At 35.9% G+C, this 21,992-nt stretch overlaps 1 protein-coding gene and 1 non-coding gene across 2 annotated transcripts in view; one reads left to right on the top strand and one right to left on the bottom strand.

The window, feature by feature from the left end:
- Positions 1–21,992, bottom strand: part of FAF1 (Fas associated factor 1) — a 402,771-nt gene that overhangs the window by 181,703 nt on the left and 199,076 nt on the right. Inside the window, exon 8 of the mRNA XM_049774743.1 lies at positions 10,214–10,300. Coding sequence (XP_049630700.1) covers positions 10,214–10,300 — 87 coding nt within the window. The remainder of the gene's footprint in view (positions 1–10,213; positions 10,301–21,992) is intronic.
- Positions 5,992–6,099, top strand: LOC126013046 (U6 spliceosomal RNA). The gene has a single exon (XR_007497382.1). It is a non-coding gene; the product is annotated as a U6 spliceosomal RNA (small nuclear RNA).

The following is a 21,992-nucleotide window of genomic DNA, read 5'->3' as shown; positions in this document are numbered from 1 at the left end:
CTTATACGCCAGAAAATATGGTATTCTTTGATATCAAATATCAATATATTGTTTGAGTATTAATCTTATGACTTATCACTTTTAATAATTGTCTTACCAGTAACTATTTTTTGATACATACCAAAAAATCTATTACACATTTTATTTGAATAATAGAGATAAGTGGCCAAAGTACTACATATAGTCACCCAAGACCCATCATGTGATCCCCAAGGGCAGAGCCAGGAATAAGTCCTGAATATACCCAAGTGTGCAGGTGGGGGGGTGCACAACTGGGGGTGGGATTGCAGAATGGGACTATTTTAACTGAGCAGACGTAAACAGAATTTTAAATTATCATCTAGATAGCATGGTTTCAGTAGTGTTTATATTGATGGTATTGGCGCACAAAATTCCTTACCTACCTGCCATACTATCTCTTTGACCCCTAAGATATTTTTATTGTCTTTTGGCATTAAATTGTATCTTCTAATGAGATTTCTGAGAATCTATGTGTGATCTCCAGTGTAATGGATATTTTTAACTGTTCCTATGAAACATTTTCTTACCATTTGTTTTTAGGAATTTTATTATGAAACATTTTAGTGTAAATTTTTTTTGTGTTTATCATTCATGAGATTCACTGAGTTGCTTCTATCTCAAAGTTTTATAGTTTTTCATTCTACAAGAAAAATTTCAGTGGTTATTAAAATAACCCTTTTCCAGAAAAATTTTTTTAACCATGGGCATCTTTTCTCTTCTGCTATAATTACAATTTGTATTAGACTATTTGATTTTGTTGCTGGAATCAATAATGTTGCACTCATTTATTCTTTTTTTTTTTTTTTTTTTGGTTTTTGGGTCATACCTGGCAGCACTCAGGGGTTACTCCTGGCTCCACACTCAGAAATCACTCCTGGCATGCTCAGGAGACCATATGGGATGCCGGGATTCAAACCAATGACCTTCTGCATGAAAGGCAAACGCCTTACTTCCATGCTATCTCTCCGGACCCGCACTCATTTATTCTTATCTTTTTTTAGCTCTCTGTTCTTCAGTTGGACAGCTTCTATTGCTATATCTTCAAGTTCTTAAGGCTTTCCTTTGGCAGGTTTAATCTGCTAAACCATCCAGTGAAATTTTCATTGGGAGATTATATTGGTTATCTCAATGAGGTACATTGCTATATTTTACATCTCCTCTTCTACTATATCACTTCTGTATTATTTTCAGTTTTATTTTCTTCAAGTTATTAGAGTAGTTTCCAATTAATTTGTCTCAAACCTGATTAGGTAGATTCTGTTCTTATATGAAGTTACCAATTCATCAGTTTTTTTCCTTTTCCTTTAGGAGGTAGTTCTATAGGCTAGAAGACAGAGGCTTAAACAAATCCTGAAGTGCTGGAGCTACTTACTGCTGGTTCTGTGCTCCGAGATCACTCCTGGCAGTGCTTGGGAAACTATAACTGTTGCCAAAGATTAAACCAGAAGTCTGTTGTATGCAAAGCAAGTGTGTTACCCTCTATACTCTGGCAATTTAAAGGTTGTTTTAAACTTGTTTAAAAAAAATCTGAGATTAGTCTTTACTATAGGTCTAATTTTCCATTCAGTAAGGTGTAATTTTTCTGGGGTATATCCTAATGGCCCTGTTATTTACTGAAGTATCTGTTACTATGATGGTAGAAACTCAAACTATTTCTAGTTTAATGTGAGATCTAGTAATTGCTTGCCTTTTTCCTATCAGTTAAACATTATTTGTTCTTTTTCCTGATACTTGTTCTTTACCTTATCTCCTGAAATTTTATCATAAGTATGCAGATTCAGAATCAGTTGAAGATTAGGAGAATCCTATGTTGACTTCTGGATATTCTCTGGACAACACTAAAAATAAACAGTCTAATTGTGGCAGGAAATAAACTCTGGTGAAGGGATAGGTGTTGACATATTTTATGTAAATAAAAAAAATTTAATTGTATTTTATGATGATTCTATTCTTTAAAGAGTATAAAGTTTAGCTGCATGGCCTCCTCCTAAACTTTTCACTCTCTTCCACCTCAGAAATTAGCAGGTTCCATTTCCACTTTTTCTTTGTGCTGTGAGATCCAAAAATTGCAATTTGACTGATCTAAGGGACAGTCTACAGTACTGTAGCTAGGGAACATGTCCTAAAAATAGCTAGTATGATTCAATTTCTGCCATCATATACCCACACCCGCTTTCCTCCAACATCTCAGGGTATAGTCCTGGAGGATCTATACACCATGGGACAATAATACATTTTGCATTGAATCATTAGTCAGGTGTCTGAGAATTGCAGATGGGACTCCCAAAGAATACCTGTGTACTGCCTGGCAGGCAACATCCTCTCACATTCACCCATTACTAACAAGTTTTCATAGTTTCCTTCTTTAGAGTCCTAACTATCTGTTGTATACCTAAAAACAGTTTTACACATACTGTTTGTTCCTCTAGTTGTTCACACAGAAAAGATTTCTATAGCAGTCACAACTTCATGAGATAAAGAAAAGCCTACACATTTGGGACTTCAAAAAACCAAATCTAAGATTTATAGAAGTTATTAGTAGTTATAATTTTTGGTATGTTCAGAAAGATAATAAAGCAGGTTAGGAGCTTGCCTTGCATGCATCTGACCCAGATTTGATCTCCAGTACTACATGAGGTTTCCCCAAGTTATGCCAGGAGAGATCCTGAACAAAGTCAGAAGTTGGTCCTGAATGTAGCCAGGTATGGCTAATCAACAACAAAAAAACTTACCACTGGTAAATTTTTCTCCTATATTTTTTCCTTTATACTTACTAAGTAGTTATGTTTCTTGATTGCTTTTACACACTCTAATGAATCTCTTATTCCTTCTATTCAGGGTACATGCAACTTCACAACTTTTCCTTCCTTTTAAACTTAAACTTGTACTACTTTCTGCTCTCAAAGCTGTTCTTTCCTCATGTTTAGTCTTTGTCTGTGTTATTTGTAAAAGACTCTATATGTTGACAAGGGCAATGCACCCTCTGAAGCTACTGAGTCTACCACTATCAGAAGCAACATTAGCTATGACCTTGCCAAATAAAGAAAAAGCCAGTGAAAATGTCCAAAGATTACCTGAAATTTGTTTCACCTAGGAAGGCTAACAAAGTAATTTAAATACCATAAGATGACCCTGGAGCTACTCAAAGAATGGTTCTGATTCAGCATGTGTATGCAGTACAACAAAGGTGCTTCCACAAGGGGAAAGAAGCCAATGTTTGTTGAATGCCTACTAAATGCCAGATACTGCACCACAGGTTGGCTAACTTTTTTCTGTATAGGCCTGGAAAGTTGTTATCATAAGCTTTGTGGATCATACTGTGTTGCTAAACATTAAGTATAGTGTAAAAGTTGTACATACATAAAAAGTGTGACACTGTTAAAATCAAATATTATTTACAAAAAGCAAAAAAGATGGGGTAGAATGTGGACCAATAGTCATAACTGTCAAACCCTCCTTTACATACTAGTTAAAACCATCTGAAATGACTAATGGTCATTTTGCCCTTAAGATCTAACAACTTGGGACCGGAGAGATAGCATGGAGGTAAGGCGTTTGCCTTTCATGCAGGAGGTCATCGGTTCGAATTTTGGCGTCCCATATGGTCCCCCGTGCCTGCCAGGAGCAATTTCTGAGCCTGGAGCCAGGAATAACCCCTGAGCACTGCCGGGTGTGACCCAAAAACCACAAAAAAAAGAAAGAAGAAAGAAAAGAAAGAAAAGAAAAGAAAAAGAAGGGAGGGGAGGGAGGGAGGGAGAGAGGGAGGGAGAGAGGGAGGGGAGGGAGGGAGGGAGGGGAGGGAGGGAGGGAGGGAGGGAGGGGAGGGAGGGAGGAAGGAAGGAAGGAAGGAAGGAAGGAAGGAAGGGAAGGAAGGAAGGAAGGAAGGAAGGAAGGAAGGAAGGAAGGAAGGAAGGAAGGAAGGAAGAAAGAAAGAAAGAAAGAAAGAAAGAAAGAAAGAAAGAAAGAAAGAAAGAAAGAAAGAAAGAAAGAAAGAAAGAAAGAAAGAAAGAAAGAAAGAAAAAGAAAAAGATCTAACAACTTGAGGGCCAGAAAGAGCACAGCAGTAGGGTGTTTGCTTCCATGAAGTCGATCCAGGACAGATGTTGGTTCCAATCCCGGCATCCCATATGGTCCCCAGAGCCTACCAGGAGCTATTACTGAGCGCAGAGCCAGGAGTAACCTGAGCACCACTGGGTGTGACCCAAAAACAACAACAACAACAAATAACAACTTCACAGATTCAATATATGTGTCAATCCTTTATATTCCCATTAAACTTGTAAGAGCATTAATAACATCCTTATTGTATAAAGAAAATTCAAGTTCGTTCATAAATAACATATTGGGTTCGATTCCTCATTGTCCCATATGGTCCCCCAAGCCAGAAGTGATTTCTAAGGACATAGCCAGGAGTAACCCCTGAGCGTCACTGGGCGTGGAAGAGAGGAGAGGAGAGGAGAAGAGAGAAGAGGAGAGGAGAAGAGAGAAGGGGAAGGGAAGAGAGAAGAGGAGAGGGAAAGGGAGGGGAGGAGAGAGGAGGGGAGAAAACGGGAGGGGAGAAAAGGGGGGGAGGGGAGAAAGGGGGAGGGGAGAAAGGGGGAGAGGAGGGGAGGGGAGGGGGAGGGGGAGGGGAGGGGAGGGAGGGAGAGGAGGGGAGAGGAAGGGAGGAGAGGAGGGGACAGAGGGGAGAGGAGGGGAGAGGGAGGGGGGGGGAGGGGGAGAGGAGGGGAGAGGAGAGGAGAGGAGAGGAGAGGGGAGGGGAGGGGAGGGGAGGGGAGGGGAGGGGAGGGGAGGGGAAGGGGAGGGGAGGGGAGGGGAGGGGAGGGGAGGGGAGGGGAAGGGGAGAGGAGAGGAGAGGAGAGGGAGAGGAGAGGAGAGGAGAGGAGAGGAGAGGAGAGGAGAGGAGAGGAGAGGAGAGGAGAGGAGAGGAGAGGAGAGGAGAGGAGAGGAGAGGAGAGGAGAGGAGAGGAAGAAAACCGTTTATTATGAGGCCAGAAAGATAGTAAGTCCATTATGGCCCCGAAAACAACAACAACAAAAAATAAATAAAGATGCATCAATCATCAATCATCAAGCATGAAGGTAAGCAAAGGCTAAATATTATTCATCCTGGACTTTAGAAATATTAATCTTGCAGCAATAGTGATGACTTAAAAGTTTACTTACCAGGTAATGACTACGTGGTAAGTATGTGGTAATTGTGAGTCAGTAGTTGAAGCAGATACTAAAACAGGGGTTTTCATGTGAACCACTAAAACAGGGGACACATGCAACCCACGAAGGACATTTATCCAGTGCACAAAGTGTTTTTGCCGCCCTGCCTGTCCTGCTTAGTAGCCGATTCATCCCAGGTCCACAGTGAGCATATGTGGGATATACACCACCGCACTCTGATTCCCCTCCTTTGGTCTCTGGACTTCTTTCAGTCTTGGGCAGGGGTCCTCAAACTATGCCAGCCAAAAACAAGCCCATAGTTTCCATTGAAATACTAATAAATTAGTTGATTTAACTTTATTTGTTCTTCATTTTAAATACCGCAATTGTTTCCTTTTTGTTTTTTTTTTACTTAAAAATAAGATATGTACAGTGTGCATAGGAATTTGTTCATAGTTTTTTGTGAACTGGCCCCCTGTTTAAAAAGTTTGAGGACCCCGTACTAGAAAGTAGAGTAGAGACCCAATGTTAGAGGAATGTATAGACTTTGACACCTGACAAATAAAATACCTCAGTTATATGAGAAAACAACTACCATCAAGAGATTAAAAGATAATAAAATTATTCACTTTAAAAGTCTTATTATTTGGAATGGAGAGATAGCATGGAGATATGGTGTTTGCCTTGCATGCAGAAGGACGGTGAATCCCGGCATCCCATATGTTCCCCATGCCTGCCAGGAGCGACTTCTGAGCACAGAGCCAGGAATAAACCCCTGAGCACTGCCAGGTGTGACCCAAAAACAAAAACAAAACAGTGCTCGCTTCGGCAGCACATAAACTAAAAATTGGAATGATACAGAGAAGATTAGCATGGCCCCTGCGCAAGGATGACACGTAAATTCGTAGAGCGTTCCATATTTTTAGAAGAAAAACAAGCAAAAACAAAACAAAACAAAAAAGTCTTATTATTTTGACAGAGAAATGGCTGGCTTTTAGGCAACATCCAACAATACGCAGGATTTACTCAAGACTCTGTATACAGGAACATGTCTGGTGGTCTCAGGGAACCACTCGAAGTCCCTGAGTTCGTACTATCTCTCCAGCTTAAAAAAAAAATTGAGGTTGATGGGCACAAATGGTGATATTCCTAGCTTTGTAATCAGGGATCACCCCTGGCAATGCTCTAGGGACTATATAGGATGCCAAAGATCAAGCCCAGGTCAGTTGTGTGCAAAGCAAGTACCTTACCTGCTGTACTAATTCTCTGGCCCCAATTCTTTTTATTTTATAAAAGAAAGGTATGCATAGTTTTTGCGTTTTGCTCAATATTTTTGGACATTGGTGCTCAAGGCTTACTCTTGGCTCTGTGCACAGGGATCATTCCTGGTAGGCTCGGGGAACCACAGAAAGTGCTAGGATTCCAAATCAGGGTTGACTGCATGCAATGAAAACACCTATCCACTGTAGAATCTCTCCCATTCTGTATGGTTTTTACTTTACCTCATATAGTTATTATATAAAGTTCTGATTATATATTAACTTATTTTAAATGTAAAATAATAAGAAACTGAATCCCAACATATGTCTAATGACCTCAGGGTGTATAATTACTTATGATACCTCCAATTTTGCATTAGTATTCCACTGCTATTGATAGGGCTACATAAGACCATTAGCAATCTCAAAGGGGGAAAAAAAGGTACACCATTAAATAATGGCACTGAAAATAGATTTCTTTAAAAACTATTTTGTATAATCTTTATTATAATATGGGATTGAAAACTGACATCTATTTAAATTGTCTGCATTATAATAAGGTGTCTAGACATAATTCACAGTGTTAAAATTATTTCTACTATCTGGAAACCAAGGGCGTCCTTGTTAAAGTGTAAAATGAGATTTCGCCTACTTGCAACTCCTTGTTCTCACAGCTGAACTGTCACAGCATGAAAACATTCCCCTACTGGTGGAGCTTTAGATACCTATTTCCCTGGTGAAAGAGTGCAAAGAGAACTGAAAGAGTTATTGACAATTCATACAGTATCCCATATCCCCATTATAGCACAACTACAAGCAAAGGAAATATTTTAGCTCTAAAGGGAGATGGGGCAACAATGTTTTAAATGATTGTTGACTTCACTGTACAGTGTTGAAATGTCAAAAGACTATAGTCTAGAAAATTCGTAAGATACTCAAGATTATAAAAGAATCTAATTATAGGAAGTCTACTTCTTAGTTCTGTTTCTAAATCAAAGGTTAATGAGATGTATAGTGATGAAAATATCTATGCCATTGCAAAGTATTTTTTCACAAAATGAAATAAATAAATAAAAAAGGATTTTATATAGCTATTTGTTAACTTCCTTTTATAAAATAAAACAGCTTTATTGAGCTATAATTTAGATGTCACTATTTATTTATTTTAAGTGTTCAATGATTGTTAGTAAATTTACAAGCATGAGCCATTTTCATCATTTAATTTCTAATACTTCTATCATCCCAAGTCGTTTAAGTGATATGCTTCCATAAATCTATGGAAGCCACTAACATCTCAAGTTACTATATATTCGGAGCAAGATGAATTTCTGCAACTGAGCAAAAAAGTGCAAACGAACTTCACTTTTAACGACCTTTAGAACCAATCCTTTACTCTGGCAGTGGTAAGAAAATGTTCAGGTGCTTTTTCTGAAAGTTAAACCATGCTAAGTATTAAGTATGGCACACTGTCTTGGAAAGAAATTAATTATATTTTTGTTGGTAACACATTTCAGGTTGTTTACACAGCTGACATTTCTCAGCTGTACCCAATTCATGCCCTAAGCTGTGAGGAAGATTTTTTTGTAGCAGATGCCTCTACTTGAATGATTTAAATAAGTATAAAAACATTATCACCTGCCACAAAATATATTACATGCATCAACTTTGAGGTTTTGTAATCCTAATAAAATAAAGTTTCGTGGCATTTGTTTGCCTAGAATCTCCTTAGAAGACTACATTTTATGAGTAATGTATGCCAAAACTCAGCAATGGAGCTAGTAGATCAGCTATGGCACCAGTTAACAGCAGCCTGGCCCTAACATCTTTGTTGTATCAAATCAGGCAGCTCAAGGCAATATCCTGCCAATGTGGTAACATTTACTCTGGGGAGATGTGGGCAGGCATCTCTTCACAGGTTCTGGGAAAAGGTGCAAATAGAATAATGAGGCAAAAAAGAATCAAGCTTCTTAATGGAGATTCCCTCTTGTGTTTCCTGTGACATAGATACAACACAGGTAGCATTACAGTTTTGGATATTATGCATTTTAACTGCGTTCAATATTTTTCTGTAGTAATGAATTTTATAGACAATTATCCATACAATTATTTTTGTTTTATATTTTTTAATTAAGGAACATTTCAGTTATATATAAAAATGAAGAGAATGGTATAATAATAGATGTATCATCCAACTTCAACAAAGACAACTACCTTAGATTTATCAATAAAACTATTTACTCTCCCAACACCAGAGGTTAATCTGAAACAAATGCTAAATAACATTTCATATTCTTAAAGTCAATGAAAGAATGTCATATTTTTCTGAGAATTATAATTCTCCACTAATAATTATAATACTATTTTAAGTGTCTAATGTGAGTTAGGTATAAATATATTAACATCAATCTTCATAATACTATAAATTAATGAGAAGTTCAAAGAATTTAAATGATATGCCCAAATATCCGGTTAACTGTTTTCTACTAATAATGTCATTATCTCATGGAAGATTACTAAACAATGCTAATACAATTTCCAATTTCTTCTTAATCCCACAAGTAAACAAAAGACTATCTCTTATGAACATTATTCCCTCATTTATAAAAATAAAGTATTTATTTATTTTTTGTTTCTGGGTCACACTGGGCAGTGCTCAAAAGGCCTTGGTGGTGCCAGGATCAAGCCCAGGGAGGCTGTGTGCAAAGCAAGCACCCCACCTGCTGTACTATCTCTGGCCATTAAATGAACATTTTTCTGTCAAATTTTTCTATATCCCTATCCTCATTAACTCTAATCATGAACTCTAATGCCATGCCATAATGTTAATGTCAAAATTATTTGTTTAAAAATAAGTATAAGTGCCTAAACATAAACAGTATTGTTTTTCTGGAAGGGCTCAAATAAAAAGAGTTATTTTATTTTCTCATCACTATTTATTTGGTGGCCACACCTGGCTGTGCTCAGGGTTCACTCCTAGTGACCTATAACCATAGTAGTGTTTGAGGCCAAATCTGAATCAGTTGCACATAAGGCAAGTGCTGTATTCATTGTACTGTCTGTAGGCCTTTCTTTAAGTTTTGTAACCCACAAAGCATTTTCCAAAGGTTTGTGTTTAGATAACAGAATCATTCAATTCAAGGATCAAATACATAAACTGATGACTTAAAGGCATTGTTATCTCCCAAAGAGATTCTCTATATAAAGGCATGAGCATGGTGCTGAGATAGGCTATAACTATATCCAGTTATAAATGCAGTATTCACTAAAAAGTTATCTAATTCTTAGCCATAATATTAATTGACATATTTATTACTATATTTACAAAGTCCGTATTTTTAGCCCTACTTATTTTTAAAAATTAGACAACTTTTGGCTTTTCTCCTTTGGAGAAGTCCAAGGTTCTTCTTAAACATCTATCTATTTTTCTTCCCTCACATCTGTCCAGATTTATTTCATTAAGAACTATTTGCATCTATAAATAAATAAATAAATAAAAATTTAGAAAAGGAGAAAGAAAAGAAGGGAACATGGTCGACATCAAATTAAGAAGCATCAAATTCCTAACATTGCTATTATAACATCACTAAAAGACAAAACAAATATTCAATTTGTATCTGTCCTGGAATTGAATTCAAATTTGACAACTACTCTTCCTATTTTCACATAATGTGACTCATAAAAATTTTCACTGAAATACCTAATTATCAAAATTAGACTGAAAATGGCATTAAGAGAGGAAGACACAAAAGTGGTCACATTTATGGTCAATTGTCACTTACTGAGTCATCTGTGGCAGAAGTTGGCCAGCCTTCCCATAACTGATGGCGAACAGGGATACTGGTAAGGTCATACACATTTCTCTTTACCTATAAAAACAAAGACAGAAGCACATTTAAAAAACAAAAATCTCCAACTAGAAGAAAAGAATAAATTTTTAAGTTTACTTAAAAAATGCAAAATAAATTTAAAAGCAAATCTCAAAAGGCTAGATGTAATAGTTCAGAAGTGCCCCCTATTTTCTGATTATTTCATATTCCTGGATGGCAGCAAATGTGTCAAGAAACTTCAGCTATAATTTACCTACCAGACTATTAATTATACCGTTATATAATCTATTTCAGAGGGAATTCCTGAGCAGTGATCACAAATCTCTGGGGACCACCTGAACTTGGCTGACCAGGCCTGGCTGTTCAATTCTAGGTTCCAAGGCTGCTTGAGCCCTGTGGTTACTGGATTACCTGGACTACCTGGAGGTGCTTGGGGGCCTCTAGGCCCACACCCAGTGGTACTCTAAAGGCTTCCAGGGCTATACCCAGAAGTGTTAAGGGGGTGTCATGTGATGTTGGGGCTCAAACTTAGAAATGACATGTTGAGCTATCTCCCTTGGGTCACCAGCCTCTTGATTTAATTTTAAAACTCAAGATGTACAATGAGTTCAGCTAAAGATTTTGTTTCATGTTTTTATGCGGGCAAGAGAAGGGTGTTACTTTTGCAATACAAGAAGAAACCTAAAATTTTCTCTAATGTCTGACATAAGTTTCAAAAAAAATAATAAAGCAACAGAAATAATTTCTTTTACATGGCCCTGAAATTAAAAACTCAAGAAATCATTTTTTAACTGATAGCTATCCAGTAATGTACCATTTGGGCATCTCCTTAAAGGAAAATAGAGTAATAATACTTTCTATTTTATTGCTAAAGATAAACTTTTTTAAATGTAAATTATATTTTTAATATACAATATATTTTCTGCCTTAATGAGACAAGTAAATTATTAGAACAAAGGGTAAAAAGATTAAACTAAATTAAATAAATGTTTAAAAACATTAAATATTATTTCCAAGTTTTTTCAAACATTTTTTCCTGAACATAAAAACATTTCAAATAGTTAATAAAATAAAAAGCCAAGTTATAAGAGTAGATACATCATATATCTAAACTAATTCTTCAGATTAGTTGTGGAATACCTTACTGTAACAAATTAAGCTGGTATTGAAAAGTACATAGCATATTCTTTAAGAAGACTTTAATAGGAAAAACGAGCAGAATTCATTCATGTTTTTAAAATGCAGGAGTCTAAAGTATCGTGTTGTCCAATTACAGAATTTTGTATCAAATTACTGCTTATTTTACATAAACACATCTAAAATACCTTTCTAGTGAAAGAGAAATATATATTCGCCAGGGAAAGAGAAAAACAAAACTAAACTCGGAACTCAATCTATTTTTATCTCTAATGTACACCTGTGAAAAAAAGACTTAGTAAATGAGAACTGAGGAGCTTGAGGGCATGACTTGATCTCCACTCTATTCAAACAAACAGCTTTTCTTCAAAGGTTCTTAGCAATGGCCAGTCTACCATGCAGTATTTTGTTTATGATCAGTCATACTAAGTCTGAAACTTTTCAACAATTATCAATCCAAAAATTTAATTACATGGAATTGGGCAAAATTGATTGCTTCTACTAGTTAATACAATTTTGTCATACTTAAACATTAATGTTCTTAAGCAAAAAGGTGTTTCATAAATCCAAAGTATATATTAATAAAAAGAGTAAAAACAGAAGAGTAGGATATGCTGTTTAAATCTCAAGAAAAAAAATTTCTCAAAGTTATTTTTAAAAACAATGTTGTTTATGCAGAACAAGCTTCATCAGATTGGAGAAAGGGAAACAAGTCAAATATTAACATTTGTTATAAAGGTGGCAAGGCTGCCCCAGCTTTGGAGGGTATACACAAATACAACGAGTTGAGTATATAAACAAAACTTTGGAGTGAGATTCTTAAAATTCCATTTTAATTCCAAAACACAATATGGTATTATGAAATAAACAGTATTTTTCTTCTTTCATTAACTCATCTGTAACTGCACTAAACTGAATAACATTCCTCTGGTATTCTAAGCCTAAAACGCATGTTCTGGCTATAGTGGTATGTTGGTATAAAGCACAATGCCAGACTGATGTGCCGAACAAAAGTGATCAAAGTTAGAGTAATGTCGGCCACTGCACAAGTATTTGGCTTCATTGTTCTCTCCAGAATGACATCTGTTAAGCAGCGTGTCATAGAATAAACTAGTTAAGGCAGACAGAATTTGACTGAGAGGGTACAACATAAAGCATATTAGGACAATGTTTGACTATTCCAAAGGGAAAACTAAATTCCCAGGGTTTTAACCTTGTGTTAAAACACAATAACTGAACAACAATTTAAGTGAAAACAAATTAGCTTTTCAAATAAATACCATGCTTAGCAATGGCGTATTCACAGGCAAAATTTACTGTTAGATATATGGAAGAAATACCATTTTATACAACAGCTAAAGTATTGGTTTCACAAATAAAGGTTAAAAGTTATATTATCTTTATAGATGGTTTTATTTAATACCAAAATTTAAGTCATAATCCTTTGGGAAAGGGAAAACTTAAAATGTACACAAAGCAAAAACAAAATTGATTTTTTCCTAAAAATTGTGTTTTAGGAAACCTGAATACAAAATACATTTGCTTATAAATGATGCAAATGAATTAAAGGTCATCATTAATCAAATAAAGACAACAGTTCCCTGAGAGAGAAAAGGATGAAGGTGTAAGTGAGGGTTTGGGGGTGAAAGAGGAAGGATTTGTGGAAAGAGAAAGAGGAGGAGAGGAGACTGAAAAAAAAAAAAAAGACTACTTGAGAAATTGGAGAGCACTTGAGACAGGCAAAAAGAATATACACTTGGGTTAGCTGCTATAGTCTGCATGTATGTTCAGCTGCTGTTATTGTGATAATTCTGTGATCGAGATTTATGTTAAATTCCAATTAAAGACAAGTGGCACTTCACAGGGTAACATTTTCTAAGCACCTTTTTGTCTTACACATTTTCTTTGATCTGTATTGGTTCAAGACCATACTGAACCTTCATAATCTTTTCAATTCTTATTATGCATTAATCACTAAATCTATGAGATTTCAGGTTGCTAACCTATGCAAATGTTTCAATTAGGTCTTAAGAAACTAATAAATTATTTTTTATCTGACATTAAAATTATATTACAAACTGCTGCATTTAGATCAAGAGCTTGAGATTAATGATTGATCCAAAGTTTGTTTTCTTTTTTTTATCCCTCCCCAAAAGTTTGTTTTCTAAGAAAATTTTTTTCCTTCATATAAGACAGTAATTTATAAAAAAGAAAAATGAATAAATCAAGACTACTTTGATATAGCACAGATTTAATATGGTACTGATTAATTTCTGTTGTTTTCCATTGACAATAAACATCTATGTATAGATAGTACAGTGAATAAAAATGTCAAGAGATTATCTTTTTAAATTTCACATTCCTCCTTGTAGAAAATTTAATGTATACACAGCACTGTATAATAGATCACTTTATAGATAACACTTTATATCACTCAATGTAAAATTATTTTTCTAATCAATCACAGAAGAATTGTTTTCTTTTGAGCTCCATAATTTTCAAATGTTTACCACTTAGTTATACTTTATCAGAATACTTTAGGGGATAATTCTTAGAAGTAACTCTGGGGCCCGGAGAGATAGCACAGCGGCGTTTGCCTTGCAAGCAGCCGATCCAGGACCAAAGGTGGTTGGTTTGAATCCCGGTGTCCCATATGGTCCCCCGTGCCTGCCGGGGGCTATTTGTAACTCTGGGGCCCTGAGAGATAGCACAGCGGCGTTTGCCTTGTAAGCAGCCGACCCAGGACCAAAGGTGGTCGGTTCGAATCCCGGTGTCCCATATGGGTCCCCCGTGCCTGCCAGGAGCTATTTCTGAGCAGACAGCCAGGAATAACCCCTGAGCACCGCCGGGTGTGACCAAAAACCAAAAACCAAAAAAAAAAAAAAAAAAAAAAAAAGGAGTAACTCTGCTTGAGTGTAAGTTCTAACGCTAGGTTTGCATCTACTCATCGTAGTTATTCATATTAAAAAACAAAATTTAGTAAATAACTGTCAACTATTAAAAAGATCATTCCTGGTAAGCTACATTTTGGCTAAACTATTTAAAAATACTCAGGGTATTTTAAGTACCATTCAGGTATTATCCAAATGAAAGCAAATTCTGATAAATAAGGGTTTAAGGGAGTATAGCAGGTAAAAAACTTGACTTATACTTTGCAGGTCTGAATTCAATCCCTGGCACTGCATGTGTCAGGAGTGATTCCTGAGCACAAAGTCAGCAGTAAATCCTGAGCACTGTGAAGGGTAGCTCATCTCACCCCCCAAAAGAAAAAGCAAGAAAAATTATAGATTCTGATGATGATAGAGGGAAAAGTCACAAAACCTAAGAGAGGATCTAGATATTTAGAATTAAATCTAACCAGTTGTTACTCTATAACTTCTCTATAGTTTATCAGGAGTCTCAAACTCTCGGCCCGCGGGCTGTTTTCGGCCCTCCATACAACATTTGTGGCCCTGCCCTAGAGGAATCTTTTTTTGTTTTGTTTTGTTTTAGTTGTTTGGGTCACACCCCCCAATGTTCAAGGCTTACCACTGACTTTGCACTCAAGGATCACCCCAACTTTGCCTCCTGCGGCCCCCAGGTAAATTGAGTTTGAGACCCCTGGAATTTAAGTCAATATCAGAATAAATTAAAACAACTTATTTTCAAGCCCTAAAATAATATTATTTAATAAAGTGTTGGGGGCAGGGAGGGGAAGAGTTAATCCTATGCACAAATAAAGAGTCATGAAGTATGGCTAACACATGAAAGTAATGAGGGACCTTGCAGATGAGTGGGGGGTATTGGGAATCATACCTGGTCATGTTCAGGGGCTACTCTAAGTTCTGTGCTTAGGGGTTTCTATCAGTGATATTCAGGGAGTCCTATGGTACCAGACTGAATTGACCCTTCTGCATGCAAAGAATGTGCTCGTTTCATTGAACTAGGTCTCTGGCCTATAAGAAAGTCTTAAACCAGTAAGACCAGAAATAGAAAAATAGTTTAGTCAGTAAAAACATAAACAACCCCCCCCAAAAAAACAACAATCTGGAAAAATTGCTAATATTTTCAGGTAATAGAAATATAAGTATTATATGTGAATATTTTCTAGGATAAATAAGTTGATTTTTTGTTTATTATTATTTTTTAAAGCAGTGATAGTATATGGAAAGGGCACCTGTTTTGCACATGTTTTGACCCCAAGTTCAATCTACAGCATCACAGATGGCCACCCAAGCATGACCAGGAGTGAAGTAAATGAGGAGTACTGCCAGATGTAGCCCCAAAGCCAAAATGTAAAAATAATAAATAAATAAATAAAATGTTAAAGCTAATTTGCGGCTTTGAAAGACTACTAGATCTACAAGCTATGTAATATAGTTGTAAAATTCTATTAACTTACTTTAACATCTTTAAAGATTCAAAATTTAGCCAACAAATTAAATTTCACAAATCAAATACTTCAATTAGATTAAAAATAGAAACAAAATATTCAGTTGCATAGGTATAAAACAGAGCGATCTTTAGCTCTCTAGATTTTAGATTTTCTGGATTAAGAATAGTATGATTAAATGTAACCCCTACAAAAATGCATCCTGAAACTACATTTATCTCATTCTTTTATCAATCTTAGAAAAATAGGGCCTTTGGCCATATAAGGACCTGAGTACATTCAAAATTTAAATATAACAAACTTTGAAATTGATGTACCTTACACAACTAAATTAATGATCTTGGTAAGAGTCTGCCAAATAATAACTGCACTGAACAAATGTGTCAGTGTGCAAGTTAGAATAAGATAGAATAGAGACTAGGTTTAACTCATCTCTCTGTGTGTGAGTATGTGTATAAATCAAAATCAGACATAATAGAGACTAAGTTTAATTCCATGTTGTGTGTGTGTGTGTGTGTGTGTGTGTGTGTGTAAATCAAAATAAGACATAACAGAGACTAGGCTTAATTCCAGATTCCTGGCAATTATTGCTGCTCTGAAAGGCTTACAGTTAAGAATCCAATCACTTCTGATCCACACTAAGTTTTAAACACATATTTTATATCTAAGGACTTTTCTTTTTCTTCTTTTCTAAGATACTGTACAACCATAGCAGTGCACATGGATTTGTTTTACTAAGATGCAAGTTAAGCCCTCCTAAAAATCCTTTCTGAACAAAAAAACACTTGAAACCGGATGGTGTAGGGGGAATGAGAAGGTGGCATCAGTAATCAAATGTTAATTAGCAAGCTTTTTTTCCCTCTTCCCTCAGGGCTGGCCTGTGTTGGAGAATTCAAATCAGAAATCAATGCTCCAAGTGTTTAACTATTACTTCTTCTCATTAACCACTTATATAAAAGACTCAGTAATTCTCTTCTTATAAAAACAGTAACTGGAGACATTTCTTTTACTCAAATACCATCTTTCTAGAAAATAATGAAGATACTGTTTGAAGAAAACTTTAAGAACTTTCAATCAGACGTTGAACTAACTATATTCTACTAATTTTAAAACAGTTTTGTTCAAACTAAGTTATTCATTCTATCACTGTAACTAAGTTTTCTTAGAAACATATTTCAAACCTTGTTTCACCTCTTGCCTATAAATATGACAACTGACATCCAAAGATACAGCTAGGTACAATGATAATAAAGCTAATCAAATTTGGAAATCTTAGAAACTGAAAATAAATTTTAGTCATCCTATAAACCAAACAAGGATGGGATTTAAATTATAAACATACTTAATCCTATAATTTTCTATCCTAGATGTTTTCTGTAGCAGAATATAAAATTTGCAAAATTAGATCTGATTTAAGGTAATGAACAAATATTCATAGATTTAAATGAATTAATATCTTAAGGTTAAAGCCTGGAAAAGGTTTACAAATCAGCAAGGCTAAATATACTCACAAGCCTGAAGAGGGAGAAAAAATAAGCTAAGTTTTAAGAGTTTTCACAATTATTTCTTTATTACAACTGAGATTCTCAAAGTCTAGAACCTAGAATAGCAGTATTATAAACACCTAGAAAATATTAAAAAATAAAACTGCCAAGACATACTTCAGACCTATAGCATACTAGAAATTAGAACCCAGGAACCTTGTCTTTTAACAAGACCTTAAGACATATTATTTTAGGGTGTGTGAATTACTGTGTCTCCCAAATAGCCATGCCTCTCTCATTTACAGATTTGAAAGTTCATGAATTCTTGCCTAAGGTGGACAATCCTTCTGGAAAACAGGATTAATAATAATAGTTCAGAAATTCTATACTTTAGGTTCATAAAATGATCATTTTAAAATGATCATTTCCAAGAAAACAAGATAGCATTAACTTCACTAAAAATTAAAATAAATAACAGTAATTTATAACTATCTTCATTCACATTAAGTTAATCTAACTTAATATTAATTATGCTTGCTTTATGAGATAATGTGTATTTGTAAAACTATAAATCCACAATAAATCATGTACAGTTCACATTACTTAAACTAGAAGACAAAAAGCTGAAGGGGAGGGCACTGAGAATATAGCACAGTGGGTAGGTCACTTGATTTGCAAGTAGCCAGCTCAGATTCAATTCCTAATATCCGACGTGGTCCCTGAGCATCACCAGAAGTAATTTTTGAGTACAGAGCCAAAAATTACCTGAGTGAGCATTTCTGAAGTGAAAAAGGAGGGGAAAAGGAGGGAGTAAGGAGGGATGAGGAAAGAAGGAAGGGGAGGAGAAAGAAGGAAGGGAGGGAGGGAGGGAGGGAGGGAGGGAGGAGGGAGGGAGGGAGGGAGGGAGGGAGGGAGGGAGGGAGGGAGGAAGGAAGGAAGGAAGGAAGGAAGGAAGGAAGGAAGGAAGGAAGGAAGGAAGGAAGGAAGGAAGGAAGGAAGGAAGGAAATCTAAATATTAAAAAATTATGTTTGAAGCAAATGAAAGAAAGACCAGTTTTTTTTGTTTGTTTTTGGTGGGACTGGGCCACACCCAGTGACGCTCAGGGGTTATTCCTGGCTATGAGCTCAGAAATCCCTCCCTCAAAAATGAGGAGAAGAGATGAATATACAATTCCTCAAAGAAGAAATACACACAAAAGACACATGAAAAAATGTTCCACATCACTAATCATCAGGGAGATGCAAATCAAAGCTACAATGTGATACCATCTCACATCACAGAGACTGGCACACATAAAAAACAAGAACAATTAGTAATGGCTGGGATGTGGAGAGAAAAGAACTGTTATTCATTGTTGGTGGAAATGCTATCTAGTCCAGCCTTTATGGAAAACAATATGGAGATTCTTCAAAAAACTGAAAATTGAGCTCCCATTTGATCCAGTTATTTCACTCCTAGGGATATACCCTAGAAACACAAAAATACAATTCAAAAATCCCTTCCTCACACCTATATTCACTGCAGTGCTATTTATAATAGCCAAACTCTGGAAACAATCAAGATGCCCTTCAACAGATGAACAGCTAAAGAAACTGTGGTACATATACACAATGGAATATTATGCAGCCCTCAGGAAAGATGAAATCATAAAATTTTCCTATACATAGATATATATGGAATCTATCATGCTGAGTGAAATAAGTCAGAGGAAGAGAGACAGACACAGAACAGTATCACTCATTTATAGGTTTTAAGAAAAATTACAGACATTACTGTAATAAGGCCCAGAGACAATAGAGTTAAGGGCTGGAAGGACTGGCTCTCAATTTGAAACTCACCACAAAGAGTGGTGAACGCTGTTAAGGAAATAATTACATTAACAACTAGCATGACAATGCTAAAGAATGAGAGAAGTAAAATGCCTGTCGCGATACAGGCAGGGGGAGGGGGAGTACTGGTTGTGGGAATTCACTAGTTGCACTGGTGAAGGGGGGGTGGTATTCTGTTTATGACTGAAACCCAACTACAAACATGCTTGTAATTGTGGTATTTAAATAAAGATTTATTTAAAAAACACACACACACAAAAAAGGAATTGCTCCTGGCTTGGGAGACCATATGGGATGCTAGGGAATTGAACTGTGGTCCATCCTAGGTCAGCCGCGTGCAAGGCAAATAATGCCCTACTACTGCGCCACCACTCCAGACTCTGTTTTCATTTTTTTTTTTTTCGTTTTGTTTTGCCTCCTTTATATGTCCACTGATATAAAACCTGAAGAAAAAAAGAAGATAGTATTTCTACTTCAAATTTTTTGAAAACATTGAGGGCAAAGATTACCTGACAATTTACTGGCCCAAAGATGCATATATCCTTGACTTCTTGCAACGACTAAAACTATAGCAATCCTAGGGTCACAGAGATAGTAGTGGGATATGGTGCTTGCCTTACACAAACAATCTGGATTCCTTTCCTGTCACTACACATGGTTCCTATGAACACCACCAAGATTGATCTCGGAGTGCAGAGCTAGGATTAAGGCATGAGCATTGATGGGAGTGATGAATGAATGAATGAATCTCAATGTTAGTGGACAATCTGACAGTGTCAGAGGATAATTTGCTAGTCAATCATACAGTTAAACCATACATTAATAATACTTCTTTTTGCTTATACACTGGCTGCTTACAGTAGCCAAGATATACTGTATGACTTTCAATGCCTAAAATATTTATGCCTAGTCCTTTACAGAAATGTGTGCTGACCTAGTATACATTTATATTCAATAACATTAACATTATTACATATTAAAATAATAAAATTTGAATTTTTGCTAGATTATTCATAATATATAATATACTTATAGTGTATATATGCATAGAAAAAGATATACAAATATCTAAACTTGTTCTCTCTGTAACAGTAATTATTGCTCATTTTTTCCCCCACATATCTATCTTTTCTAAATTTCTATACTCTAAATCAAGTATAGGGGAAAAAAAAGGAATAAAGAAAGGCTATTTAGTATCTACTTTAACAAAGAAGTTAAAAGGTAGCAAATAAAATTTGCAAGCATTTTTTTAGCATCTTCTATAAATTGGAAACTAAGTTTTACTTTAATATCAATAACAATAATATAACAATAAAAACAAAACCTTTCCTATATATTATTTTTAGTGAAGCAAAATACTTTTTATTGAAAGATATTTAAGAGAAATATGAGAGGAAAGAAATATGTATAAAAGAGAATGTGGCCTTTTCCAGAATGAAAAAAGACTCAATATATTATTATCTTACCTTACAAATAAAAAAGCAGAGACTTGGGAACCATAAATAATTAACCAGGCATTACTTAAGGTAGTAAAGTTAGAATTCAGTTTATTTCTCTAAGTCATTAAAGGCTAGATTCTTTAATAGCTATGATATATCATCTCAGAGCCTGAATTTCCTCTTCTGAAAAATAATGTTATAATATTATCTTTGAAATTCTTTTATTCCTGACATTTTACAATTGCAAGGTATAATAAGAGTTTTCTCTGAGGCCTTTTTTACAGGTCATCTAAATGGAGATTGTTAAGTGATTAAAAATAAAAGGAGCCAACTAAGGAAAAAGAACTGTCATGAGAACAAGTGAACCTTTTCATACCTGATGTAATGCAACAAGTTAATAAAAGTTCAGACTGTCAATTTAGTTTTGTTTGTTTTTTGGGGTTTTTTTTGTTTGTTTTTTGTTTGATTTCATCTTTGGGTCACACCCAGCAGCGCTCAGGGGTTCCTCCTGGCTCTATACTGAAACTGCTCCTGGCAGGCTCAGGGGACCATATGGGATGCCAGGATTCAAACCACCGTCCTTCTGCATGAAAGGCAAACGCCTTATCTCCATGCTATCTCTCCGGCCCCTCAATTTTGTATTTTTAGGAGTTATTGAGGAAAAACAACTAGTAGATCAAGTAATTTGTTTCAAGTATTTATTGCTGCCTTCATAGTAATAGTTCTGGTATACACATAGCGAGGGAACAAATAAACAAAATTAAAAAAATTTTAAATTGTTTTTGGACAAGGTCCATAGGTGTTCAGGGATTACTCTTGGCTCTGCGATCAGGAAGCACACCTGACAGTGCTCAGGCAACCATACAGAGTGCTGGGTGTTGAACTGAGGCCAGCCTCCTGCAATGCAAGCACCCTAGCCTTTGTACAATTGCTCTGGCCCTACAAATAAGTTTAAGGGAAACGAATAAGTAATATAAAATGTAAAAGGTCAGTTATTAAAACAATAAACTATTATGTAAGGGTTGGGTTTCGCATTTCCTATGCCTCTTGAATTTCCACCCATATTGCTGTAAGAATTTTGAGAGTAAAAGAATTTGAGGAGGGGGCTGGAGAGATAGCATGGAGCTAAGGCAAAGTTTGCCTTGCATGCAGAAGGATGGCGGTTCAAATCCCGGCATCTCATATGGTCCCCCTAGCCTGCCAGGAGTGATTTCTGAGCGTCAAGCCAGGAGTAACTTCTGAGCGCTGCTGGGTGTGACCCAAAAACCAAAAACCAAAAGCAAAAAAAGAAGAAGAAGAAAAAAAAAAAAAGAATTTGAGGAGATAGAAAGCACAGTGGGTAAGGTGCTTGCCTTGCATGTGGTTGACCTAAGTTTGATCCAAGGACCCCATGTGGTTGTCCTCCAGAGCCCAGCCAAGAGTGATCCCTCAGTGAAGAATTAGGGGTAACCCCTGAGATCACCAGATAT

The sequence above is a fragment of the Suncus etruscus genome, chromosome 6 (genome assembly GCF_024139225.1).
Source record: "Suncus etruscus isolate mSunEtr1 chromosome 6, mSunEtr1.pri.cur, whole genome shotgun sequence".
In the NCBI taxonomy this organism is placed as follows: domain Eukaryota; kingdom Metazoa; phylum Chordata; class Mammalia; order Eulipotyphla; family Soricidae; genus Suncus; species Suncus etruscus.
Note: the sequence above shows the minus strand (reverse complement) of the source record. Positions and strands in the feature narration are given on the sequence as shown.